This window comes from Phodopus roborovskii, unplaced genomic scaffold, assembly GCF_943737965.1.
Source record: "Phodopus roborovskii unplaced genomic scaffold, PHOROB, whole genome shotgun sequence".
Taxonomy (NCBI): Eukaryota; Metazoa; Chordata; class Mammalia; order Rodentia; family Cricetidae; genus Phodopus; species Phodopus roborovskii.
Window position 1 is genome coordinate 3,119,022 of NW_026126616.1, and position 25,679 is coordinate 3,144,700.

General features: G+C 46.7%; 1 protein-coding gene across 1 annotated transcript in view; it reads right to left on the reverse strand.

Annotated features, from left to right (window-relative positions):
* Stab2 (stabilin 2) overlaps positions 1–25,679 on the reverse strand; it is a 147,061-nt gene that overhangs the window by 111,282 nt on the left and 10,100 nt on the right. Inside the window, exons 4-9 of the mRNA XM_051206213.1 lie at positions 13,113–13,198; positions 12,308–12,377; positions 6,792–6,887; positions 4,778–4,903; positions 4,308–4,504; positions 2,794–2,927 (exon numbers count right to left, since the gene is read on the reverse strand). Of these exons, the coding sequence (XP_051062170.1) occupies positions 2,794–2,927; positions 4,308–4,504; positions 4,778–4,903; positions 6,792–6,887; positions 12,308–12,377; positions 13,113–13,198 (709 nt within the window). The remainder of the gene's footprint in view (positions 1–2,793; positions 2,928–4,307; positions 4,505–4,777; positions 4,904–6,791; positions 6,888–12,307; positions 12,378–13,112; positions 13,199–25,679) is intronic.

The following is a 25,679-nucleotide window of genomic DNA, read 5'->3' on the forward strand; positions in this document are numbered from 1 at the left end:
ATGACGGGGATGGGACTGGAGAGGCCAGGAAGAGGCATAGACTTAGCGAGCCATCAAGTGCTGAAACAGGTTTACAGTTGCCTTTCCAGACAGGTTTAGATAATGTAACGCACGCACGCACGCACACGATAGCTTCCTATATCTTTGTAGAAGTAATTTCCAAAGTGCAGTCCAGATGCCATCCACATATAAATGACTTGTATTGTTTGCTACAAATGTAGACCCAAGGGCCTCAGTGTAGAATAAGCTACCCTTGATGGTGAAAATGGATTGCCAGCTTGATCGGCTGTGGAACAACCTTGGAGGCAAATGCATGGCCCTGCCTTGGCGAGACTATCTAGATTAGGTTAATGGACCCACTTTAACTGTGAGTGACCACACTGGGACCCTGGACTGAACAAAAAGGGGAAGGGGCTGGGCACAGTGCTCATCACTCCCCGACTACAGACAGATGCAGCTGCCTCAAGCTCCCAGGGCTGGGACTTCCCACTGTGCAGCCCCTGGTCAGTCTGGTTGTGTGATAAATATCTACTTCCCTCTCCAGCGAGAGCAAAGGCTTTGAGTGTCTTTGTTCACGTGTGGTCATTCTAGAATGTAGAACAGGGGCCAGGACTTTAGGGCATTCCTAGTCAATAGTCACCTACTAAGTAGGAATTGAGTCATACACACACACGCACACATACAGACACGTGTGTGTGTGTGTGTGTGTGTGTGTGTACACGTATGTGGAAAAAGAGGTGAAGTTGTGCTATCTGTGGCATGCTGGCAAATGTCTAACAGCTGCCTCTCAAGGGGCTGGCCAGACAGCGTCGATTGACAGCATTTGGCGATCTCATGGTTTGTCATTGTGCCTTTGCTAATTTCAACTACTAACATGGTGTCAACAAGTCTTGGAAATCCCTGAAAATGGAGCCCTTGGCTCTGAATCAGGAAGCACTGTCTGCGCCTGCCACCGTTTTCAGAAGAGTCTGCAGCTAAAACGGAGGAAGCGTGTAGAAAGATGAGATTGACTGCCTGGGATCCGGGAGACGAAGGAGGAACCAAACAGGAGGATGGAAGAACCTTCCAGAGAGTCGGGCTCCAGGAGCTGCAGAGGTGCTGGTTGGTTCCCACCAAGCACAGAGGCCATGTGTTTGGGGCTGTATCCCAGAGAATAGCTACTCTCATGAACCCAGCAGTGCCCCTGGAAACAGTTCTCTCTGGGGCCCGCCTTAAGTCCCAGAAGCACTACACCGACACATGTTTCAAATAGGCTCTCACTATGCAGTCCAGGCTAGCCTCAAATTCTCAAGCCTCCTGCCCCAGCTTTCCAAATTCTTCGACAGAGCTGCACAATGCCACACTATGTTTTCTTTTAAAGGGCTGTTACATCTTCTCTGCCTGCTTTCCTACCAGCAGTACTGACACTTTATCTGGCTAAGTCCCACACCACACTAGTTAAGGAGAGGGAGCTAATTAAAGACTGTAACTCTTTGGAGTAATACAGTCATCATCACCGCAGAGATTTAGTCTCAGCACAAGCCACACAGGCTGCATCTGAGGACAACTGCCAGGACACGATGTGGAACTCTTGCCAGCTCCTAAGGGTGTTTCTTTCTGCAAGTCCTTATGAGGCCAATGGTTTGTTTCTGGGGAGGCGAGGATCCGGTTCTAATGGCCTCAGCATTGAGGAATGTAGGAGACGTAACTATTTTTAATTTTTACTTTAGACCTCTCAGGCCGAAGTCCAAGCCTTTGTGATTGTTAACTGACTTGAATAGTCTCAGTTTTCCCATGGTGCAAAGAGGTGAACCTACTGGCCTCTTTGGCGGATAGGATTTTTACTGAGTATAAATACCTGTCACGGTCTTAAGGCTTTAAAAAATGCCCACAAGCATTTGCATTTTATGCTATTCATTGGCATTAGTAACTCTGGATGCTGTGTGGAGTAGACATCACTTTTGTGTACACAGACATGTGGTAGCCCCCTTTCAAGGACATGCACTGGATAGGCACCAAAACCATGATTTAACCTCAAGTCTCTCACTCTCATTCACTCACTTTGCCCTCCTTCCCTCCCTCCCGCTCTCCCTCCCTCCCTCCCTCCCTCTTTCTTTCTTTCTTTCTTTCTTTCTTTCTTTCTTTCTTTCTTTCTTTCCAGACAGGGTCTAATTAAGTCACCCTGGCTACCTTAGAACTTGGTATATAGACAAGGATGCTTCAAACATACAGATGCCCGCCTGCCTCTGACTACCAAGTGCTGGGATTAGCAACCTGCACCACCGCGCTCAGCTTAACCTCAGGCACTTAAATTCTCCTCACCATTCGCTTCCCACAATGAAAGTTGGCCCCGCCTTGGGAATTTACACACAAACGTTTTCCTTCCTAGTAAACTTCTTCTAAAATTGGTGTCCGAAGATAACCTCTCACGCTTATTCACCTTTTCCCATCTCATTCTGTATCATTTTCAAGCACTGTCCCAGGAATATTGAAAGAGGCATGTACATTAGTGCTCTAACTGCAATCCCAACAGCTATTTATTTCCTCAGGCGCAATGGTTTCCCTTAAGGGTTCTAAGCCCAACTATCAGGCCAAGTCAATGCTCAGAGTATTCTCATCATCATCAGGATGGAAACTGACTGACTCATTGGCTAAACATATCCAGGGAATACTTGCTATGCTCCCTTGCCACCTGGGGTAGAGTGGATACAGGGCCAATTGAGAGATGCTTCCTCTCCTTTAAGGAAATTACCACATCGATTGGTTCCCTCTTCCACCATCTGGGGCAGACCAGGTGAGATGGGGAAGGCTTACCGGGTTTGGCCTGGTGCGACTGTGCTGCAGTTTGCATTCTTATGACACGGGTTGTTTGATTGACAGATGTTGGTCATGCTGCACCCCACTCCAGGTACAAAATCGTGGAAATGTTCTTTACACTCGCAGTGAGACTTGAAGAGATGGAGAGAGAAAACCAAATTGGATCCCATCTGGCCTCATCAGCTGCTGTCCCTTAATCCATGTGTGCATTCCCCCACAAAAGCTGATAGTGAACAGGACTGAAGTGTGGGCTTACACAGGACACTTGTCCAAGTTCCCAGAAATTGAAATCATGGCTTGATCTCTACCCTGTTAGAAACCTCATATCCCTTGTTTGTAAAGTTTGCATTTTTAGTTTTGTTGCTTTCTGAAACTTAACCCCACAGATGATTCCCTTTAGACAACTTATAGAGCAATAGAGGTTGCCACTCAGATGGGAGGCATTATTCCTTCAGAATACCGTTTTCAGTGGAGGAGGAGACCTGGACAATATCTACAGAGACTTTGCACCGTCACAGAAGAGACTTGACATACTAGGACCGAGATGCTGTGATGGACGCTATCCAACAAGAATGATGCAATTCAAAATACGCCCAACACTGAGGTTAAAAGTCCTGAGGTGAAGCAATGTCCTACTTGAATGTGAGGAACAGAGGCTTCCTAAGCCCCCAAAGTCTGCCTCAGGGATGATTTCTGACACTCATGGCATAACATGGGTTTTCCCACAGAGGCCTTTTAGTCCCTTGAGTTTTTATGAATTCGGTGTGGCCAGTGCTGTGTGATACAGTGACTCCTCAGAGGGGAGACAGAGCAGATTCTCTGTAGAATCTGAGAACATTTCCCCTGGGGTCCCTGTGCTTGGGTTACCCCCTGAGCTTTTTCTTCATCCTGTGTAGAAATCTTCCACATGGACATGAGGTGCAGTCATGGCCACAGTCAGCAGCGTCCACCAAATACTTGAGGGACAAGTCTGTAAGGGCTCTTGCCTCCTCTGTAAAGCCCTCTAGGCCAGGGCAGGGTTTTGATCACTCAAGATCATAGCACACTTCAAAGGGATGCCATCCTGCCTCATGATATCCTCAGTCCCCACAAGCTGTCAGTGCAGCTGGCTTTGCACAGTTCCCATCTTTTTGGGTTCCCTTAATCTAAGAAGACATTACCAAGATCAGAGAGTTGACGGTTGATGTCGACCGCATTCACATGACTTTGGTTAAACTGATCTAGTCTAATCTTGAATTCTGTATTTTGTCAGTCTCCTCATGGGATGGAGTCTGGGGAGAACACGGGGCACATAAGTGTTGACTGGGGGTGGCGTGGGGGTGGAACTGGGAATGCGGAGTTTATAGGATGGGTAGCTTAGGGAAGCCTGGTGATCAGGTACTGGGCGTAACAAGGACTGCCTGGAGAGCAACACGAAATCGAGCGTGGGGGACCGGAACACGAAGGCCGGAAGACACAGGTGCCCAGTGGTCTGGGTTACTTGAGCTCATTTCCCTGTGTTCTTGGCTCACCTGTCCAGGCCCGTCATATTTGCACACTGTAGACTTTGTAGGGCAGTTTCCAAAGTTCGTTTGGCAGGGGTCTACGGGAAGGCAGACTTGGCCATCTCCATGGTAGCCTTTTTGGCACGAGCAGCTGTGCTGATTCGGTCCCAGGAAGGAACAACTCGCGTGAGGGTGGCAGCTGTTTTTTAAACAGGGGTTGACGGCTTGAGAGACAAGAGACAAGAGACAGTGAGAGGCGCTTGGCACGCTCAGAGTTGGAGGGGAGAGCAATGTGCCAGAGGTGGTCAGGAGGACATACAGCTTTCCATCCCATCAGTCACCCCTTCTACCAGGCAGATGCACACAGCAACGTTAGGGACCGTAACTGAATACTGTGCTGACATGACCTCTGCGCGTGCTTGACCGCAGACTGAGAAGACCATCAAACTTTCAGCACGAACTGCACAGACACACAAACAGAATGGAGTCCTACTCACGCCTGCAGTGTTGGCCGTCACCTTCATAATTGGGAAGGCACTTGCACTTGAGTTTGGTTTCATCTTTGCTGGAAGGTGAGCACCTGGAGTTTTCTGGGCAGAGCAAGGCCGCACACTCCGGGATGGCTGCACAGGAAGGGGATGATGGATAGTTGTGACTTGTTTATTTGTTTGTTTTGAGATGGGACCGCTTGTAACTCAGGCCGGCTTCAAATTTGCTAGGTAGTTATATTCCTTAGAAATAGGGTCTCTCAGCAAACCCAGAGCTAGGCTTGTAGCCAGTAAATTCCAACTCTCCTCCCGTCTTTGGGTCCCACAGTGCTGGAGTTCTAAGTGTTCTGGGTGTTTGGACTCAGGTTCTGAGCATTTGACCTCAGAACTTACACAGCAAGTTCTCTAAGTCATGGGGTCACCTCCCCAGCTCTGGAACTTACCTTGAACTACAACAACCACTAACAGGACAGCTGGGCAAAGATAACTATGTCATGGCAAAAGTGATTCTGAACAATAGCTGCTCCTAGGTCTATTTTTAATACTTGGCCATGGTCTTCACATTAATAAAAGTATACCTGCCAGAAGAATTACAAATATTTTTTTTTGTCCCAGTCTCTGTTTATCTTTTGATTCGACTAAATTATTTTTCAGGTGGAAGCAAATTTGACAGTATTCTTTCTTGGGGAGCTTTCTGGACTGGGTCCCCGTCCTTCTGAGGAGGTATCTGCTCATAGGTCCTCTGGCGGGGGTTGGAGAGGTCGCAGAGGACACCCTGCCCACCTGGGACTGGAGGGACTTGATGATTTGCAGAGCTGTCTCCTCTGCAGGGAAGACAGAGCGTGGTTCATGCACTTGACCCTTCCACAGCACGTAAGTATCTTGGGCTTTCCAAAACGGAGGTTGTTCCCATTTAGAATTCCAAACTTTTCTAACAGCCTTATTTCTTAGGAGACTAAAATCCAGAGGATAAGTTGACAGAGCCCAGTGTCACAGGCTAAATATATGACCAAGGTGTTTATTTTTGGAAGCGTCTCAGCTTCCAGTTCATCCCGTGTAAACATGTGCCACGTGGCTGAGCTAGGACCAGGGTAGGGGTGTGGAAGGGGTGGGTTTCTTCTGTCTAGAGAGAATTAAGTTTTGCCAGTAGAGGGCGCTGGCAGGACAGTGTAGCCGGCAGGAGCAGCCTTGGGATGCAGGGCGCGGGGCTCGGTGTGGTGCCTCTCTCTGTTGTATTTGCTGTTGCAGCCTCTGTGTGATGTCTGCCAGGCTGTGCCCACTTTCCCACGGCCCTCCCACACAGACACGAACACTCTAACCTGCCCCCTGCCCCCTGCCTCACCAGCCTCACTCACCAGGTCCCTAGAGGGCTGCCCCACGGCTGCTAGGAGACTGTGGTCCACTGCTAGCCTGGGGAAAACAGCCGTTTTCTCTGCCTTCCAGTGGGCTGCCACCATAGCCACGTCTAACAAGGCCTGGGGATGGCCTCCTCCTTCCACACATGCCCTTCCTTAGACGTCCCTGGAGTTCTCTGCAGTTTCCAGCCACACCCCCTTGTTTAACTCACTCCTGTCCTTCATCTTCTGACTAGACCCTGCGTCATGGGCTTTTTAAAGAATTTCCCGTGGACCCCAGTGCGGTGGACCCCACTTCTGTTTGCTACTCCTGTGACCCTGGGTAAGTCACATAGCTTTGGAGACTGTTCTGTTGTCTGTGGGTGTTCACGTGTTTCTGTAACTGAGAGCATACTTTGTCTCCTTTATGGACTAGCTTACGATGATGGCCCTCTTGGCCTCCTAGCCTGGATGCTTCCCTCCACACCCCCCTCCCCACCACACCCCCTCCTGCTCAGCCTCCCCCAGCACAGCTCTGGCTACACCGCTCTACCCACATTGGCTTAATTTTTAGCCTCTTACAAACCATTTGACAATCCATCCCTCCCACCCAGCCCAGTGGAGCCTCAGTAAGAAACAGAAAAGAGGAACATCTCCCTGCTCCTCCGTGAGGAACCACGGTCACTTACGCTTGTCACACCGGGGGCCCCTGTAGGCAGAGAAGCACTCACAGGTTCCGTCACCATTGAGTCCCCTGTTGCACACACCATGGACACAGCTGCACACTGCAGGCAGAAAATGGGGGCAGGAGTCACATCTCATAGAGATTGCTGGTAAAGACCCCGGAAGGGCAACAGTCTCAGACTCTACAGTAAGGCGGAGGAAGCTCCCAGAGAGCCTCGTTTGAATCTTGGCTTCATCTTTCCTTTATCCGAGTCGGGATTTTCAGTGTGTGAGGCGGACAACGGTGCCCACACTCACTAACAGTGTTAAGTAAGGAAATGGGTCTGGGCACTGGGGTTCTCTTCCCTACTGACTGTTAGCTTCACCTTTGGGTATCCCGACAGCAGGGCTGACTTAGTGTCCTTGTACGAAGAGAAGAGCTCCCCCTGACTCCATCCCTGTTGGTGGCTGACATCTCTGTAAGCAAATCTTACTTCTTGAATAAATAGGGCAGTGCAAGGATCAGAAAAGAAAATGACTGTCCTGTTTCTTGCTCAAAGTAGATGGCTTCTCAGCCCAGGGACAGGTCATGGATCACAAAATGAAGGGCCTTCTGTATGAATGGTCAACGCTTTAGCACCAGCTAGCTGGTGGCTCATCCGTTATACAGCTTACTCTTCAGCTAGCTTCTGATATACTGAAGCCAAGACTCTCACAAAGCACGTTGTATGACATTTCTGTTGCTACTGTGACAAGCCATCTATAAGAGGAGCCCTGAAATAGTTCAAGTCCATTCCACAGTTCTGGAGATTGGAAGTACAACATCGCATCAGATCAAATCAAAGTTGCAGAAAGGCAGTGCTTCTTCTGGGATCTCTTCTCTTACCTTACTCAGATTTTAGAGGGATTCCATGTTTCCAGACTCACGACCTCTTTCTCCACTTTGAAGTAAACTACCAAGTCCTTCTTACAGTCTTGTTTCTATGGTTACCTCCCCAGCACCCACCTCAATCAGAGCAATCCAACTGGCTAGCAGCTCTGATCCCACCATAACATTAATTACCCTCTGCTGTGTAACTTAATTTGCCCACATGGCTCTTTGTGGGGGTGGGGGCTACTATACATGCTTTTGATGCATGTGAGTTCATTTATAATTGGGACTCAAGTGGGTCCCAATTATAAAGAAGTACTTACTTAACAACAATAAAATATTAGAAACTCACGGGTGACTAAGTTTAACGTTTTCTGAATGCCTAAAATTGCACCAAACCCCCAGTATTCTTTGTCTGCATCTCCTTCTTGACATCTTGCTCATTGCCTTACTGGTCCTGTCCTCATCTAGGCTCTTCCCGAGCTCTGTCTGGACTGCTACAGTAGCACTGTACTGTGTACTGCACTGTGTACACTTTGTTGCCAGCCCACTCACCTTGCGTTTCACACATTTGATTTCTAAGTATGCAGGATCGATCGATCCAGTTTGTTCCCTTCCTTCTTCATGATTAGCCGGTGGACTGCCATGCTCAGCGTACTGTGCTACACAAGTCTCCATCCTCACAGGGCAACAGCCAATCACAGCACAGTGACACATGCTACCACCCAAAACACCAATGGGAGTTGGCTAGGAAGAGGTGGGATGGGGGCGGACTCTGTGAAGACCACACCAGGGGGGAGGTAACAGGTGCATCCTGCACCCATGCGCCCTGTGTGTCCTGCACCATGCATCCTGTGTGTCCTGCACCACGCGCCCTGTGTGTCCTGCAGCATGCACCCTGTGCGTCCTGTACTAATGCACCCTGTGTGTCCTGCACCATGGCACCCTGTGTGTCCTGTACTGATGCACCCTGTGTGTCCTGCACCATGCACCCTGTGTGTCCTGCACCATGCACCCTGTGTGTCCTGCACCATGCACCCTGTGTGTCTTGCACCATGCACCCTATGCATCCTGTACTAAAGCACCCTGTGTGTCCTGCACCACGCACCCTGTGTGTCCTGCACCACGCGCCCTGTGTGTTGATTTCTGTTACATCACTTTGATGTGGCAGATGAGGTCTTCCTCATTCTTCAAGTTCAGCCCACTTCTCTAATGCCATCCTAGGAGTCCCAAAGCAAGATTTTTGCTCCTTTGGGCTCCGGCAGGAGTGGAGAAGAATGCTGAAAAGAGTAAACTCTGCCAGCACCTTGACTCAGAACAAGTTGCCCAGTTTGAGCTGCTTTGTTATATTAGCCCTAAGAAGCTAATATAATGATCTGTCTTGATTTTGCCTCTGAGGCGCGTCCTTCCCTCACCATACCCAGGCCTGGACCTGTGCTCACCTTCACTATTACTTGTATCCTCTCAGGCCTCTTTAGGGTTAGTGTGACAGAGGACCAGGTGACATTGTTACTCTCACTTCACTTGTGGAAAAAATGGGAGCTAACTATAGCAAGTACTCTCTCAAAGAGCTGAAACACTTGGGTTTGTCACTGCCATCTTTACGTCCTGGTCATCTTTCTTTCCGTTTTAGTAAACGTCTTCAGTGCCCATGGATGGTTGCAGGGTTTGGAAGAGGCCAACCCTGGAGAAAACTCAAGTTGATTATAGAGATGACTGGATTGAGAAGAGGCCCCGACAGGAAGGATTCCTACATGGAACTTAATAGAAAAGATTCCAATCAACTCTATTAAACAAGCACCACCCAGTTTTGGCTATCAGCTGACGAGGCATTGGGCACGAGGCATGCAAACACAGCTAGCTGACTAGTAACATCTCACTTTAAGGAGACCACAGAGTGGCAGAGACCTTCAGGACAAGGTGATGAGCAGTGGTGGAAGTTGGAGGTGACATGGGGTGAGGGGATTGAGTGGTCACAGATGCCAGCAGCAAGCACTGTCCTTGTTGTAAGGTTGCTCTCTGTGAGCCCCAGCTGCTCCGGCATCAACTTGTCCACGTGTCCCTTGTTCAGGACTGCCCCTGCTCTGGCAGCCTCGGAAGCCTGTGGCACTACACCGCAGGTTGTCAGCCACTGCCAAGAAGGTGTCCTTGGGAAGAAGTGAGGAGCTGAGGGTCTCCTGAAGCCCCTGATGCATTGTGAACCGGTCTCAGCAGGTCTCTAGAGCAGGGGTTCTCCAGCTTCCTGACGCTACAGACCTTTTAACGTATGTGGTGACCTCAACCATAAAATCACTTCCATTGTTACTTCATAACTAATTTCGCTAAAGCTATGACTCATAACTTAAATATCTGTGTTCTATAATGGTCTTCTGATACTCTTAGGTGACCCCTATGAAGGGGTCATTTGACCCCAAAGTGGTCATGACCCACAGGAGACAAACACTGCTCTAGAGACATGTGAAACTGGGGTGGTGTGACTTTTAAAGTAGCCCAAAGCTTGGCCATTTGGGCCACAGGGATGGTGTGTGGCTCCCTGTGATGTGTTCAGAGCGTTTCCCTCTCCTGCGTCCCCACAGTGTCCTGCACAGGCCATGCACAGCGTGCCATCATTTCTCACATTTCCAGCCCCCTGGGCATAGCCCAGAGCCCGTTTAGAGTCGAATGCATGGTGCATGCTCCCCAAGGTCAGAACAGCAGGTGAGTCTCAGTCAGACACCTGGGTTAAATCCTCTGCCCCTGTAAGAGTCATACAGCCTGCTATCACCTCTCTGCTCCTGTAACCCGTTAATGACATTAGCGCTAAGAGGGGTACGGAGAACTAGAGGAGATCATGGGTGGGAAAGCTCTTTTTACACTGCCGGCCACACAGTAAGGGTTGATTTAGGGGGTCACATAGAGAAACTGGGTTCTGCATTAGGCTTCTGATGAGAACAAGGCACTGGGTAGCTCTGGCGTCAGCAGGAGAGATGAAAGCCACTGGCTGACGTAGCTCTGAATCATCTCCCACCAACGAACAGCCTGGCAAGGGAGTGTCCTGGCAGCAGAGAAAAGTCAGCATTAAAAATAGACGATGCCTGGTAGAGCTGGCCCACTTTCGGGAAGGAATGCCAACCCCTGGGTACAACGCTCCAGGGGGCGTCGGGCTGAAAGAGCTTGCGAGAATCTGGGGGCTTGGCACCATTTACTCATTTCTTCACCCTCTCAACGTGTGCAAGAGCCTGGCTGTGTTGTCACCCCACCCCAGTGTGTAAATGACAATCCTGTTGCATTAGGAAGGCTGCCACAGGTCACACAGCAGTTGAGATTGGTTCAAGACTCAGGCCAGGATGGATTCACTAGCTGCTCTCTTACTGGAAGATGTTCTGTCCAATATGAGACTCACTGGGCACATTTGGTGACTTCTATTTAAATTCGCAAGTGTGTCCTGGAGTTTAAAATTCAGTTCCTGGGTTGTTTTAGCCTCATCTCAGGAGCTCAGAGCCCACACGTGGCCTGGGACTATGAGGTTGCACAGTGCCCATGTGGAAAATATCATAGAAGGTCTATTGAAATCTAGAACTTGGAGAGCTTTCCCCTGGGTCTTTTGTTTAGGCTTGATCCTTTTTACAGTTTAGAGTTTGGGGTCAGCAAAATGGCTCAGCAGGTTAAGCCTGGTGACCTGAGTTCAGCCTCCAGAACTCACGTGGTAAAAGGAAAGAACCGGTGTCTGCATTTTGTCCTCTGACCGCGACCCCCCTTCCCACACACTTAATTTTAAAAATGTAATAAACATAAATAACCTGAATACATTTCCATTTAGTATGAACAGTTAGTGTTCAAACCATCTTCGTCCTTTTTGCCTTTGCTTACTCGGTGGAATAGGCATGAGGCGTATTCTCTTTCATTTGGAAATGCTTGGAATTTCCATCATGTTCGTGTTTGTCGGCAATCAATGACCAGTGTCGTGGAGGTTACATGGCTCACCTTTATTCTAACTTTCCATCCCCACTCAGTTTTCCTGGGATGCTAGCTGCTGACTTCCTGCTTCCCCACTTATGTATTTATTTAGTTTATATGATTTAAATTCTAGTTAGTTGTGGTAGGGAATAAGATACAGACGTGCCATTCCTAATCAGTTGGTTATAATTTAGTTGCTATCCTTTAAAACAATGTAAATGTTAAAAACACACAGAATATTAAGACATGGTTTCAGTTTGCTTTTGCTAGTAACCCTATCAAATAATCTCTGCGGAGCCAGGAGTGAAGGGACACTTAAGATTAGGAGGAGCTAAGTAATGACAACAAAAGCAACAATGTTATCATGCTCTGTCTCAGCAACTACTCCCTAGTGATGGGGAGGTTACTTGTTTCTGTAGGTAAGAAGACAGGGTCTAGACATTTATCCAGTTATTTCAGTGGCAGCCAGGCAGCCAGAGCTCCCCATGGCTGCATAACGAAAAGGTGGCACATACACGCATCCCGCCTCCCAGACTGTGACTTGCGCCAACCTTCTCTCTCCACTATATCTCCAGTTTCAAGTTCTTTGTTACAGCAATGGAAAGCTAAGACACTTAGTATCTTAAAACAAGGCAAATCCACACATTTCCGCAGACCACTTTTAAAAACAGAAGCAACCATTTCTGGGAACTCTGAACCCTCACAGTGCATTACAGGGACAACAATCAGACCTACCTGCTGAACAATTGGGCCCAAAAACATTGTCAGAAGCACAGGTTTCACAGGCTGTTCCACTAAAGCCCGCCTGCAAAACACAGTGGACGACATCAGACCCAAGACCATCCCGAGGAACTCCTATGTTATCCAGAAAGCCTCTGGGCAAGCCAGCACCAGCGTTTGCTTCTCTAATATGCATTTCCCCTGGGCCTTTATTTCCTCAGGCTGATTGAAGTCTTCATGTATGAATCTCTATTTTTATTTAATTTCTTTTGATAAAGTTCTAGAGCCCTAGAGAAGAAGGCCATCAGCCCAACCGAGTAAGTAAACAGTGCCCACAGTCCCTTCACCCTCTTATACAATGAAAACACTTCTATATCTGTTCCGAGGGACATGAACTCAATCCCCTTCAGAAGGATTTGTGTTTAATTCTCCCACAGTTTGAAATTCTCAAAAGTCACCTTTATTAGATAAAGAAATTCTCCAATGGCCACAAGCCGGTGGTTGGCCCAGGGTAGTCTAGTAGCAAAGGTGATTACTAACAGTAGCAAGAAGTGACAACTTTTTGTCCTTACATGATTCATAAGATAGATTTATTTATGTGACCTCACTTTCTGTCTTCAAAGAGGACCCTTCTGTAGATCTTTCCTCGGATTTTACAGGTGGATACAAAGGTGAGAGGTCATTTTGTTGCACATCACAAATTCAATGTATCAACACTGTTACTCTTAGAGACTTCTGGTGTCGGGCTATGAGTAAAGCAGATTAACAGGTGGGAAGGGGGAGGCAGAATTTTAGGGATGGAGCAGCTCTGTCAATTTACCTGGCAGGAACAGCTTCCAGTCCCTTCCATGCCTTCATCACAAGTGCCTCTGCCACTGCATGGTGACTGTGCTCCTGCTGGGCATTCTGGAACAATCAGACAGACCAGATTTACTCATTCATTCGGTGCTGAGCAAATAAATGCACAGATACAGTTAGCACCTACAGTGTGCCACGTGGTGTGTTAGCTGTCCGGGACAAAAAAAAACAAACACAAAGAAGAATTAAAGATCCTGCCTCTGTGTGTGTGTGTGTGTGTGTGTGTGTGTGTGTGTGTGCGTGTGCGTGCGTGCATGTTCACGTGCCTGCTTGGCTGGCATGAGTTTAATGTCAATTTGGTGAGTTTCACCATTTGTCCACAGAAGGAACTGCTGGGCATGTCTGGTTAGGGGTTTAGCCAGATCATGCTGGCTAAAGGGGCTCTAGCAGGCCCGAGCATGAGCATGACAAATACAAGCCCAAACATGGCAAACGCTGCAGGCAGACTTTGTCTTTCTTACTCGTTTCCTCTCTCTTGCTAAAAAACACATTACTTTTTTTGAGGGGGAAAGGGTTTGAGACAGGATTTCTCTGTGTGACAGCCTTGGCTGTCCTGGAACTTGCTCTGTAGACCAGGCTGGCCTGGAACTCAGAGATCCACCTACCTCTGCCTCCTGAGTGCTGGGATTAAAGGTGTGCACCACCACCACCTGGCTCAAAACCATTACATTTCTAAATCAAGCCCCAAGGTCTATCCCCTTATTTCACCACTGACTCATTCCTGAGGCAAAACATCAAGGTCTAACATGATCAAAATTCATTATTTGGTGGGTGGATCTGTCCAATCAGGATTTACCAACTCACCCTAGACAGACTCCCCCTCTTCCCCTTAAAAACCCACTCTTGCAGAAACGCCCTGACTTGTTTTTCTTCTCTGCTTGCTGTTGCAGCTGCCTCCCCCCCCCAACCCCACTTGCCCCTCCAAGCTAATTTCCTTTGTGCCGAGAATTTGGTGCCTGGGTGTGCCCTGTGCTGACTTGGTTGTGATTGTCCTCACTTGTATACTGGCTCTGACTCACAGAGACTGTCTCTGCCTCCTGAGAGCTGGGATTGAAGGTGTGCACATTTCCAATCTAGATTTTTCACGAAGCCAGTCCCCAAAGGCCCGGAAGATGCTCAAGGGCTCTATTGCTCTGTGTGTTACTGTGATGGACCCTCACCAAGCAACCAGACAGGTCAGGACCACAATACAGGTGACAGAAAAACATTTGTACAGTGATAGGAGAAAAAGCCATCTGATTCACAGCTATGTTGACAGTTACTTTTGAAAGTGAGATGTTGGTATGAAAATATCCCAGATAGAACTCATTTTGGTACTGTTAATGTTTCCTCTATCCCTTGAAGAAAAATTAAAAGGAAGAAAGGAAGGAAGATTATGGGAGAAGTCATTCTGTAAATATGTTTCTCATACTGGTTAATGAATAAAGCACTGTTGGCCAATAGGAAAGGAAGACAGGCGGGACTAGGAGACAAGGAGGAAAGAGGAAGTAGTAGGGAGGAGTCAGCATGGAGAGTCTGGAGAGAGCAGGACGCCAGGCCAGCTGGCTCTCTGGTGGTAAGATGAGACCACGTGGAAATACTAGATTAACAGAAATGGGTTAATAATTAAGACAGAGCTAGCGGATAAGAAACTAGTAACTGGCCAACAGCATTATATCAAATACAGAGTCTCTGTGTGTTATTTGGGGCTGGCGCTGTGGTGGGACCAGACCAGCGATGGGCGGAAAAACCCTACTCCTTACAGGAAGGGAGAAAGCACAGGGCTTGTCAGGGCTGTCGAGCAGCTGGTGATTTGCAGGATTGGTAGAAAGAGCCTGGGTCTGGCAATTGGAATCTTCTGAATTTGAATCCCAGCTTGAGCTCTGTGGTCTGTGTCCCTTTCTCCCCTCAGCATAGTTCATGTCTGGCTTTGAGGTTCAGGTCCTTGGCATGCTGATCTTGGGGCTGGAAAGCTAGGTGATAGTAAATGCAAGTTGCTACAACTCTGAGTGGATATTCTGATACTATTCTTTCTTTATGATTGGTATGATAACTGTTAACAACATTGAGGGAAAAAATGAGAGAAAAAATAAGTAAGAGGGTCACTCAGACCATCAGGAGGAGAGGGTTGGGCATCATGCAACTGAGGGTACCACTCTAGAAGCCTGCTGAGGACTGTTTCTAAGATGCCCGATACCCACAGCTCCCTCTACTGGATATTTCCAGAATTTATTCCAAGTAGCCTAATTTTGAGAGGGCAGGTTAATTTCCATTGGCCTCAATGGACAGGGTTGGCCAGATAATAAACAGAAGGTCTTGCTACAGCTTTTAACCTTTGCCTGAAAAAGACTAGCTGAAGGTGAATGGAAGGGAGAGAGGGACAGAGATTTCTTAAGCTGGGACCAGGAAAGCCCACACACACACACACAGCAGGCCTTTTTCTAATTTACATACAGTTTGTCCTGGTTTGGGATAAGTCCACATCCCCTGACATGGCTAAGGATGCAAAAACTTCATCAGAGGCAAAGCTTGCAAAGAAAACTTAAGAAGTATGAGTATAGGGCCTGGTGAGGACACTGAGCCCAAAAGCCTGAGTTTGATTCCCGGAACCTGTATGGTGGAGAAAACCAATTCCTGCAAGTTGTTCTCTGAGTCCTACATGCTTAGTGTGGCTCAGCACACACACACACACACACACACACACACACACACACACTCACATATGCACACATGTGCTCACACACACTCACAAACATACACACACATACTTCATCCCCAAAACTCATAAACACACACATACCCCCACACAAACACATACACACACTCAAGCACTCATGCACACTCAAAAACATACAGCATACATATACATTTCCCCCCCATATATATATATATATATATATATATATATATATACAAAAACACACACACACACTCACCACACACACACATATACTCACATAATACACCTGCACACATATCTGATGGGACATGTCATTCTGTAAATGTGTTTCTCTTATTGGTTAATGAATAAAGCACTGTTTGCAAATAGGAAGGCAAGATAGGTGGGACTAGGAGACAAGGAGGATTCTGGGAGATGTAGGACAGGAGAGTTCGAAATGTAGGACCAAGAGGAGTAAGAGGTCCAGACCCTCTCTCCAGTAAGATAAGACCATGTGGAAACACTTAGATTAATAGAAGTGGGTTAATATTTAAGACAGAGCTAGCCAATCAGAAATGCTAGTAACTAGCCAACAGCTTTATATCTAATACAGTATCTCTGTGTGTTATTTGGGGGCTGACGCAGCTGTGGGACCAGACTGGTGGGAAAACTGCTCGCAACACCCCTCCCCCAAGAAATGTAAAAGATACAAATTTATCAAACACCAAACAAAAGTAAAATTTATAATATTTGAAGTCAATAAAAGCGAGGCATGAATAATGAGGAGAAAAACTAATTAGCACCAACAGAGAGGATGCATATGTCAGACAAAGACTTTGAAAGTCACAGTTCTATCCCGTATGTTCAAGAGGACAGAAGGAGAAGTGTGCTAGGGAGAGGCATGGGTAAAAGCACAGCCAAGTATACAGATGAAAACACAAACACTGACAACAGACTCTTCCACGTACAGACCAGCAGCAAAGGCAAAATAAAACAGAGAAAATGCTGGACACACCTCGAGAACGGTGGCCAGGGAAAGGAGTGACACTGATTTTAGAGTCCGAATTTCCCCAAACGTGATGGACACGCTAACTAGCCAGTTCCCAGCGTGCCAAGAACCCTGAGCAAAGGCAACGTGATGAAAATCTCACACAACCACAAAACTCCAGAAAAAAATCGATGGCAAGGAGAACATCTTACAGGCAGGTAAAGCCAACATGCTGATGAAAGAATCCCGTCTCCATGACAACAGCTCCTGTGTTGGCCTCAATCCCACCTAGGGGATAGTGGAGCATTTGTCCTCAGAGCACTGGGACAGAAACACCAATAGCACCTAAAACAACAACATCTGCAAAGAACGAAGGCGTGACGAAGACTTTTCAGATACACAAAAGCTGAAAGAGGAATGTAATTAACGGACCAGGAGGAAGCAAATCGATAACAGGTACAGCGGTACAGCCACACAACGGGTGCGGCATGCCGGACATCGCCTCCCAGTGTTCTGGACCTTTTGAAGAGTGGCTGGTTAATACCGAATCGCTAGAGCTGCTCTGGGCTATGGCACGCTGCAGCACGGTGCAGAAAACTAGAGCGGCAAGCCTGGGTTCACAGGCAGAAGTGCGATGCCGTGGGTGCCTGTGCGCGGCGTGGGGTAACCGCCTGAAGGCAGACTGCAGGGAACGAAAGGTGTTTTTATATAGCTAGAAGCAAATGCGCACCTCCCCTAAACAGACAGCAAGCGGCAAGCAGCAAGCAGGTCAGTAAAGGATAAATACCTTAGTTGAAAGGCGTGGACTGCCCCCTAGAGGAAAAGTCAAGACCGGAACCCAGGAGGTGGCTCGGTGGAAGAGCCACTTGCTTGGAAGAGTGAGGACTGAAGTTCAGATCCCTTAAACCCATGTAAGTGCCAGACAGAGACAGGGATCTCAGGGCAAGCTGGCTGACTAGACTAGCTGCATCAGTGACGTCTGAATTCAGCTGACAGGCTCTGCCTCAGTGGTGGACAGTGCTCCCGACACCTGCCTCCACATACGTGTGCTTGTACATAGAGACCACACATACGTACACATGCGAGAAATGTTAGGATCTAACTATTTCCTGTCACAAAAGGCTGCCTTTATTGTATTTCTTTCTTTATTTTTGAGGTAGGGTCTCACTGTGTTGCCCTGGCTGGTCTGAAACCCACCATGTACACCAGGCTGGCTTCAGATTTCACAGGCTAGAATTACACTCTCACGCTGTACTCTCACGCTGGGAAGACTCTCTTGAAATACGTCGAAGGCAAAGGAGAGGAAATGATGTACAGCACATTACCACCTGTGGTGGTTTGATCAAGAATCAACCCCGTAAGCTCATACATCTGAATGCTTGTTCCCATTTGGTGGAACTGAACTGTTTTGAAAAGGGTTAGGGGGTGTGGCCTTGGAGGGGTGTGTCACTGGGGTTCACAAGATCATGCCAGGCAAGTCTCTCTCTCTCTCTCTCTCTCTCTCTCTCTCTCTCTCTCTCTCTCTCTCTCTCTCTGTCTGTCTCTCAGCACAATGCCTGCCTACCACCACGCTTCCTGCCGTGATGGTTTTGAACTCACCCTGTGAAACAGGGAGAAAATCCTGATTAAATACTTCTTTTGTAAGTTGCCTTGGTCATGGTGCCTTTTTGTGGCAATAGAAAAGTGCTAACTAAGATACCACCAATCACAGGACAGCTGGTGGGTGGGGTTCATCAGACAAGTCAGTTTCAGGATGGAACATTCCTTTTTTAACCAGGGATAGGAAAGAGGATTTCATAATGTTGCAACTCATCAAAAGGATATAAATCATAATTTTAATGAACCTGGTCAGAGCCACAAAACCCCATAAAACTTCAAGGAGAAAAAGTTAAATTCCCAGTCACAGATTTCAACATGTAACATTAGAGAAGCCCTGAACAGCCCTGCCAATCATCTCCACCTAACTGACATTACTAGAGCATTGCCCAAGGACCTCAAGTCACACCCTTTTAATAAAAGCAAATGAACATTTTCTAAGATAGGTGTATTTTGGCATTTTTAGTCTCCACAAATCCAGAGACAAATCATAAATCATACCAAGATTGCTTTCTGACCACACTGGGATTAAATGATGCATAGAGACAAGATAACACCAATTAAATCCTAACACAGTGTTATGGTAGAAATTACCCGACGTCGAGAGAGTCCGAGTTGGAGGACATACACTGCCCAGCTTCCATGAGGCAGGGGAATAAGTGAGGAATTTTATCACAAAGCCAGAAAAAGTCATGGCGCACGGTGCTGGTGAAGGGCCAGGCACGCAGCACAGAGTCCGCAAGAGAAGCTCGCTGCTTTCTAGACTGCTCCAGACACAGTGCAATCAATGGGTGTGATAGTGCATTGGCCAGAGGTGGATTAGGAGGGTCAAGAGTTTGTGGTGATTCTCAGCTACACACTGAGTTTGAGGCCAGCCTGGGTCATGTGCTATCCTGTCTCACACACACACACCCGCACCTTTGAGCGGGCAAAGCCAAAACCAAAAAGCAGCAACACCTCCCACAAATGCTGCTGGAATTATTGGAAATAATTGGAAATGAACTTTGATCCTTATCTTTACCCAGATAAAAAGGCTAAATGGCCTAAATATAAAGCCTAAAACTGTGATGCTTCTAGAAGAAAACCTGTGAGTCAAAGTTTCCTAGACATGAAGAACACTGTTTGTAGAAGGAAAACCCATCATAATGGAGAATGGTTTTCCTTTCAAAGGTGCTGTTTGTAGAGTTCAAAGGTGAGGTGTGGACCATGGGGAAGTATTTGCAAATCAGAAATCCAATAAGCACCCTGTCTCTCAAACAGTTAAAGAACTCTCCAAATTTAATGATAAGGAAAAATCTAACCCAGATGCCTCTCTGTAATGAAACCCTGGCCTGTGTGCTCACTGAGTGGGAACATTTTGATTTATTTTAGGGAAAACTGTCTGAATAAATGGGAATGTTATAGAAAAACAATCAAGTACATTAAAATGTAAAATAAAATAAATTATAAAAATGTTTATTCAACACTTACTAGAATGACTAAAGAAATAAAAATATGATTAAAACTGGTGTAGTTTAATTAAGGATCTCTACCAAACAGAACCCTCACACACATTGCTGAATAAAAAAATGGTAGGAGGATTGCTGAGGTGACTCAGAGGTGGCACCTGGTGTCACACCCGATGACCTGAGTTCAGTCATATGCTGGGAGGGGGAAAAACCAGTTCTCCCCAGAATTGTCCTCTGCCCTTCCCACACATGCCGCAGCACACACAGAACAACAGCAATAATAAATAAAATACAGGTCGAGAGAGAAAAATGATCGGCTACTATACAAAGTGGTTTGGAAGGTTTTATGTTGTTTTTATCATATATTCAACATATAACCCAGCTCTCCTATTTCTAGGTATTTATTCAAGTGAAAGAAAAATTATGTTCTCAAAAAGACACATACTGAATGTCCATGGCAGTGGTGCACACCTTTAATCCCAGCACTCAGGAGGCAGAGGCAGGAGGAGCTCTGTGAGTTCGAGGCCAGTCTGGTCTACAGAGCGAGTTCCAGGGCACGCTCTAAAGCTACATAGAGAAACCCTGTCTTGGAAAAAAAAAAAGACCCATACTGAAATGTCCACAGTATCCTTATTCTTAGTTGTCTAGACGGAAGCAACCCTGGATGTCCCTGTGGCAGTGAGCAAACTGTGAGCAACCACGGAAGGGAGCACTGTGAAGAATCATGAAGGAATGAACAGCTGCTTCATGGCACAACATGGATCTGGAGTGCATTATGCTAAGTGAAAGAAGTCGGGCTAAAGCACACAGACACACACACACACACACACACACACAGACACACACGCTCTCACACACAGACACAGACACACATGCTTACACATACTCACACACACACAGACGTTAGGAAGGGGTAACCAATGTTCTTGTAAGTGACTGATCTTTCTTCTATGAGCATGGTGTCTTTTTATCGTTTATACCACTGCATGAAAACAGTCCCTTGCCAGAAGTGTGTGCTTATTTATTTGTTGTAGTGCATAACATCAGTCCCAGGGCCCTGTTCACGATGGACACACACTCCACCACCTAAGTAAGCTACATTCCTAGTCCAGACTTGTGTATATTTAAACATTTCCTCTGTTGGTCTTGTGTCTTTACATGTTAAATGCTGTGGTATCATTGTACCTGACTGTGAGTGTCCAGAAAGAATTTGTTCAGTGTTTAAACAACCATTTAGCAAACCAGAGCTATGCCAGGGGCCAAACGTAGTTTTTTAAAAAGGTTTCTTTATTCATCTGCTTCTATTTGATGATGTCCCTGATATCTATTATCTACCTGTCACTGTCTATGTATCAGTCAGTCAATCAATCAACCAATCTACTTATCTATGATCACCTATTATTTATCTGTCTGTCTATCTATCTATCTATCTATCTATCTATCTATCTATCTATCTATCTATGTGTATCTTAGGAAGCACTCTGGCACTATTCTGATGGGAGATGTTATTCTGTAAATATGTTTCTCTTTTGGTTAATGAATAAAGCATTGTTAGCCAATAGGAAAACAAGATAGGAGGGACTAGGAGACAAGGAGGATTCAGGGAGGTAGGAGGTGATTAAAAATGTAGGATCAAGAGAGAACTCCGGACCCTCTCTCCGGTAAGATAAGACCACATGGAAATACTTAGATTAATAGAAATGGGTTAATATTTAAGACAGAGCTAACCAATAAGAAATGCTAGTAACAGGTCAACAGCTTTATATCTAATACAGCGTCTCTGTGTGTTATTTGGGGCTGGCGTGGCTGTGGGACCAGGCTGGCGGGAAAACACGCTTGTAACTCTATCCACATTTCCAGCCCATGAGTTTGTTATTATTGTTATTATGGTAAAGATTCTTATTTTCATTCTAGAACCTGGAGAGAATGGCAGGCACATTACATGCACCCCCCCCACTCCATGGAGTGGTTATTATTATCATTTTACTTAACAGGAAACTGAGGCACAGGGGGGTCAGATAATGAAGTCACATATCTATGGCTTCACAGAGGATTCTTGTTGCTCTGACTTCTTGTGACTGCTTCTCTGCACGACTGCTTATGATTTCCCCTGAGTTTATAGGGTCTTACAAATCACTGACTCAGCTGATTGCTTCATTTAATGCTTGTTGTGTGCTTAGTGTTGCTTGCCCAGCTGGCAATGGTTTGTCTTTGTGTTTTCAGGAGAAAGTAAAATAATGTTTAGCCAGGACAGTAGGGACCGGCAAGGCTTACTTCTAGAGGAGACTCAGTCAGTGTCTCTCTTTAATGAGTGGCCTTCCATGCCCATGGCCATTGGGCATCTGGATGTTTGCCTGCAGCTATGTTAAGAATGAAGCCTGGTGGGAATGTCTGTCCCTCACGGGTTTTCCTGAGGCCCCAGCATCAACCACTCTGTGGGACATTCTCCTCTTTAAGAGCTACTTTATTCCATTACAGCGTATGACTCACTAGTTTGAAAACTTGTAATGTGTCCACCACAAATCTCTGTGAACCCTGACTCCAGTATGATGGTGCCAGGGGGCGGGGCCTTCTGGAAGTGATTGTGCAGGGAACAGGGTGGGTGGCAGGCCCTTCAAAGTCCTGATGTTCTCACGGGGGCTCCTTGCACAACTGAGGTCTCACGCATGTCTGTGTCAGTCTCTCTTCTATATGTGACTCGAGGCATGTGTGAGCATGTGTAGCACATAGTAGGTGATCAGTGAATGCTTTTTTTTTTTTTTTTTTTTTTTTTTTTTTATGGGTTGGCCAGTCCTAGAAGGAGCTTTGGAAGAAAGGGAGCAGGAGTGTGGCCATAGAGACGTCCTCATTTTATGACCCGTGTGTGTGTGTGTGTGTGTGTGTGTGTGTGTGTGTGTTTTAATAACGCATGAAAACTACTTATTAAAGCACAAGTGAACATTTATTTCCTGCATCCTAAATCATTCTGTGTTACCCCTGCCCCCCCCCCCCGGGGACACGGATAGCAAAGTCGGCATCCTCGGCAATGCCACTTGGAAGAGCGATAATAGAACTGGCTTCAGGGGCACATTTGTGATGCCCTGTGAGGCTGAAGTAGCTGATGAGACAGTTTTAGGCCATTATCAAGGTTCCCATAGGTCACTACTGTTGGGTGGCCTCTATGTCAAGGCTTTCCTCCTCTATCATAAGCTGTCAGCAAATCAACAGCTGCTCTGTTGTCTTGAAATAAGATAATGCATTTCCTGCCAAGCAGGAGGCGGAGGTCCTCCCCGGAGCCTTATCTTTTAGGAGGTTGCCTCATCCAGGCAACTTTAGCTCATTACAGGGCACTAGCTGAAAACATATCCTGCTATTCCAGGCATCATACTAGTTGGAACTGTCTGCCCAGGAAACAGACAAGGAGATAATTCCTCAGCATTATTTTCCCTCAACGCTTAGACACATTGGCAGAACAGAATGGCTCTTGGTCCAGAACTCCATCGTGCATTTGTAAAGCGGGTGGGGTCTGGCAAAGGCACATGCAGTGGCCAAGGAGATCTGGGGATGTAAAAGACACAAACGCCAGTCTCACTAAGTTCAGCAGCACTGAACTAGGAAGACAAACTGAGCCCATTTCTCCTCTGGAGGCTGAAGAGATGGCTGACTGCTTCCGCAGAGGACCTGGGATCTCTTCCCAGACCTCATACCCGGTGGCTCACAACTACCTAGAACTCCAGTTCCAGAGGGGATCCAACACCCTCTTCTGGCCTCTGTGGACACCTATGTGTGTGTGGTGTGCATGCATTCTATCAGACAAACACACACACACAACTAACTAAATCTTTAAAAGACCACTCTGTTTCTCTTTGAAATGGATTGCTAGGGTCCCAGCTGAGATTTAGTGTGTGTGACTCCTTTGCACACATTCGGAGTCTGTTACTTGAGTTGTACAAAAGGGTGTGTAAGTGAAAAACAGTGGGCTTCATCTGACGTAGGACATTGGCTGCTCAGTGCCAAACACAGCTGTGCATGTCTGTAGCCTGACCAATCCAGAAGCTGAGGCAAGAACATTGCCTGGGCTCCAAGGCCAGCCTGGGATACACAGTGAGCTCTGGGACAGCCTGTGCTATAGAGCAAAATCCTGCCCAAATGTGATTAAATTGCCTAGTTAAAAATATATTTCTCTATATGCGTGTTTGAAAAAGTGGCAGTAATTTTAATTAGGGCGAGTCAGATTAAACTGAAGTAAAACCATCTTCCCTCTGTTAGGAAGCTATTTTTCCCCTCAGTGAGAATGCATGCCTTATTCTTATTTTTAGAAGATGATGGGTAATTTGTTGTTGTTGTTGTTTCATTTTGCTTTTGGTGCTTTTAGGATTGATCAGTTATCTCCAGGATCAGTCATTATAGAAGTACTTCTCAGGGTGAACCAAATGCTTGGGATGGATGTGCTTGCTGTCACACTGTGAAGGACACTGGCATCCCGTCTGCCTCCAACACAAGATCACAGAATAGAGGGATGGACCTGTGTCAGCAGTCCTGAGTTGCCCTTGTGCTTGCGGAAATGTAAATTGATAGCCAAGACCAGGCTTGTCATGGCCACAAAGTGGGCAAGGTAAATCGGGCAGTGAAGGAAAGGGATTATCTTCTTCCTGAGAGGAAGGATACCCTTTGTGACTCTTGGCATGTTTGGAACATGAAGATAAAGGGAAGTACACTTTGGCCTAACTAATAAACAACAGAATCGATGTCAGGCATCCATTTTAATGTTTGGCCTCTCTGGCCTTGAGCCTGCTCTCAGAGGAAATGCCTGAGCAAAAAAAAAAAAAAAAAAAAAAAAAAAAAAACAACCAAAAACAAAGACAAATCTTTTTGGCACTTCTGATCCCAGAGGAGAGTCCTGCCATATTCCCTAGCACACGGGTGATGGCAGTTGCTAAGGATCTGAGTCCTGTTTGCAGCTTGTGGTTTAGATGGTGTCCACGGTTAATAAAAGGCACCATTTTATTTATTTTAAACACGCTCTCACATAGCCTGTCTGTAGTCTGCCACCTTTTCCGTAGTCTGCCTGACTTTCCTAGTACATCTCAAAGCTTGCTCTTGTCTATGTTATATCAGGCCAATAACGGCATCACTTTAGTTTTTTTTTATGAGGTAGAAAGATAAAAGCAACTCTTTGTAGTCTATCGGGAAGGCTGTGAGAAGCAGGTGCAGACATGGATATGTTTGGCACCAAAGCCATCCCTCAGCTCTGCAGCGCGGGAACTGTAGGAAAGATAACTGAGTTTATCTTAAGTTTCTGGACTCGTAGAAGTGTGCAGTGCTGCAGGCAGGTGTGATGTTTAGCTACAACTGCAACTCGACATAACTCAGCATCACCTGGGAAGAGAGGGGGATGCTCACATTGACTTGGCTTTTGGATTGCGTGTAGTGGAAGGGATCACTTTAAGTTAACAAAATGGGAGGACCTGGCACACTGTGGGTGGCACACTGTGGGTGGCACTATTCCCTAGGCAGGGCATCCCGAACTGTCTATGAGGGAGGAAATCAAGCTAAGCCCAAGGGAGTAAGCAAGTGTGCTTGCTTCCTTTCTGCTCCTGACTGTAGTTGATCAGCTATTTGGAAGTGCCTGCCTCGACTTCCCCACGACGATGGATGTAATCTGGAATTGTCAGATGAAATAAACTCCTTTCTTTACCAAGTTGCTTTTTGTCAGAGTATTTTGTCACATCGATAGAAATGAAATCAGAACACAGAGTAAGACTGGAATAGAGCAATCAATAGAATGGTCGGTCAGAACGCCTAAATCCTGAAGCTTTGTCCTTCCAGGGCAACAAACACCCTCCAGGCATTGGCTAGGGAAGGTGAAGATACCTAGGG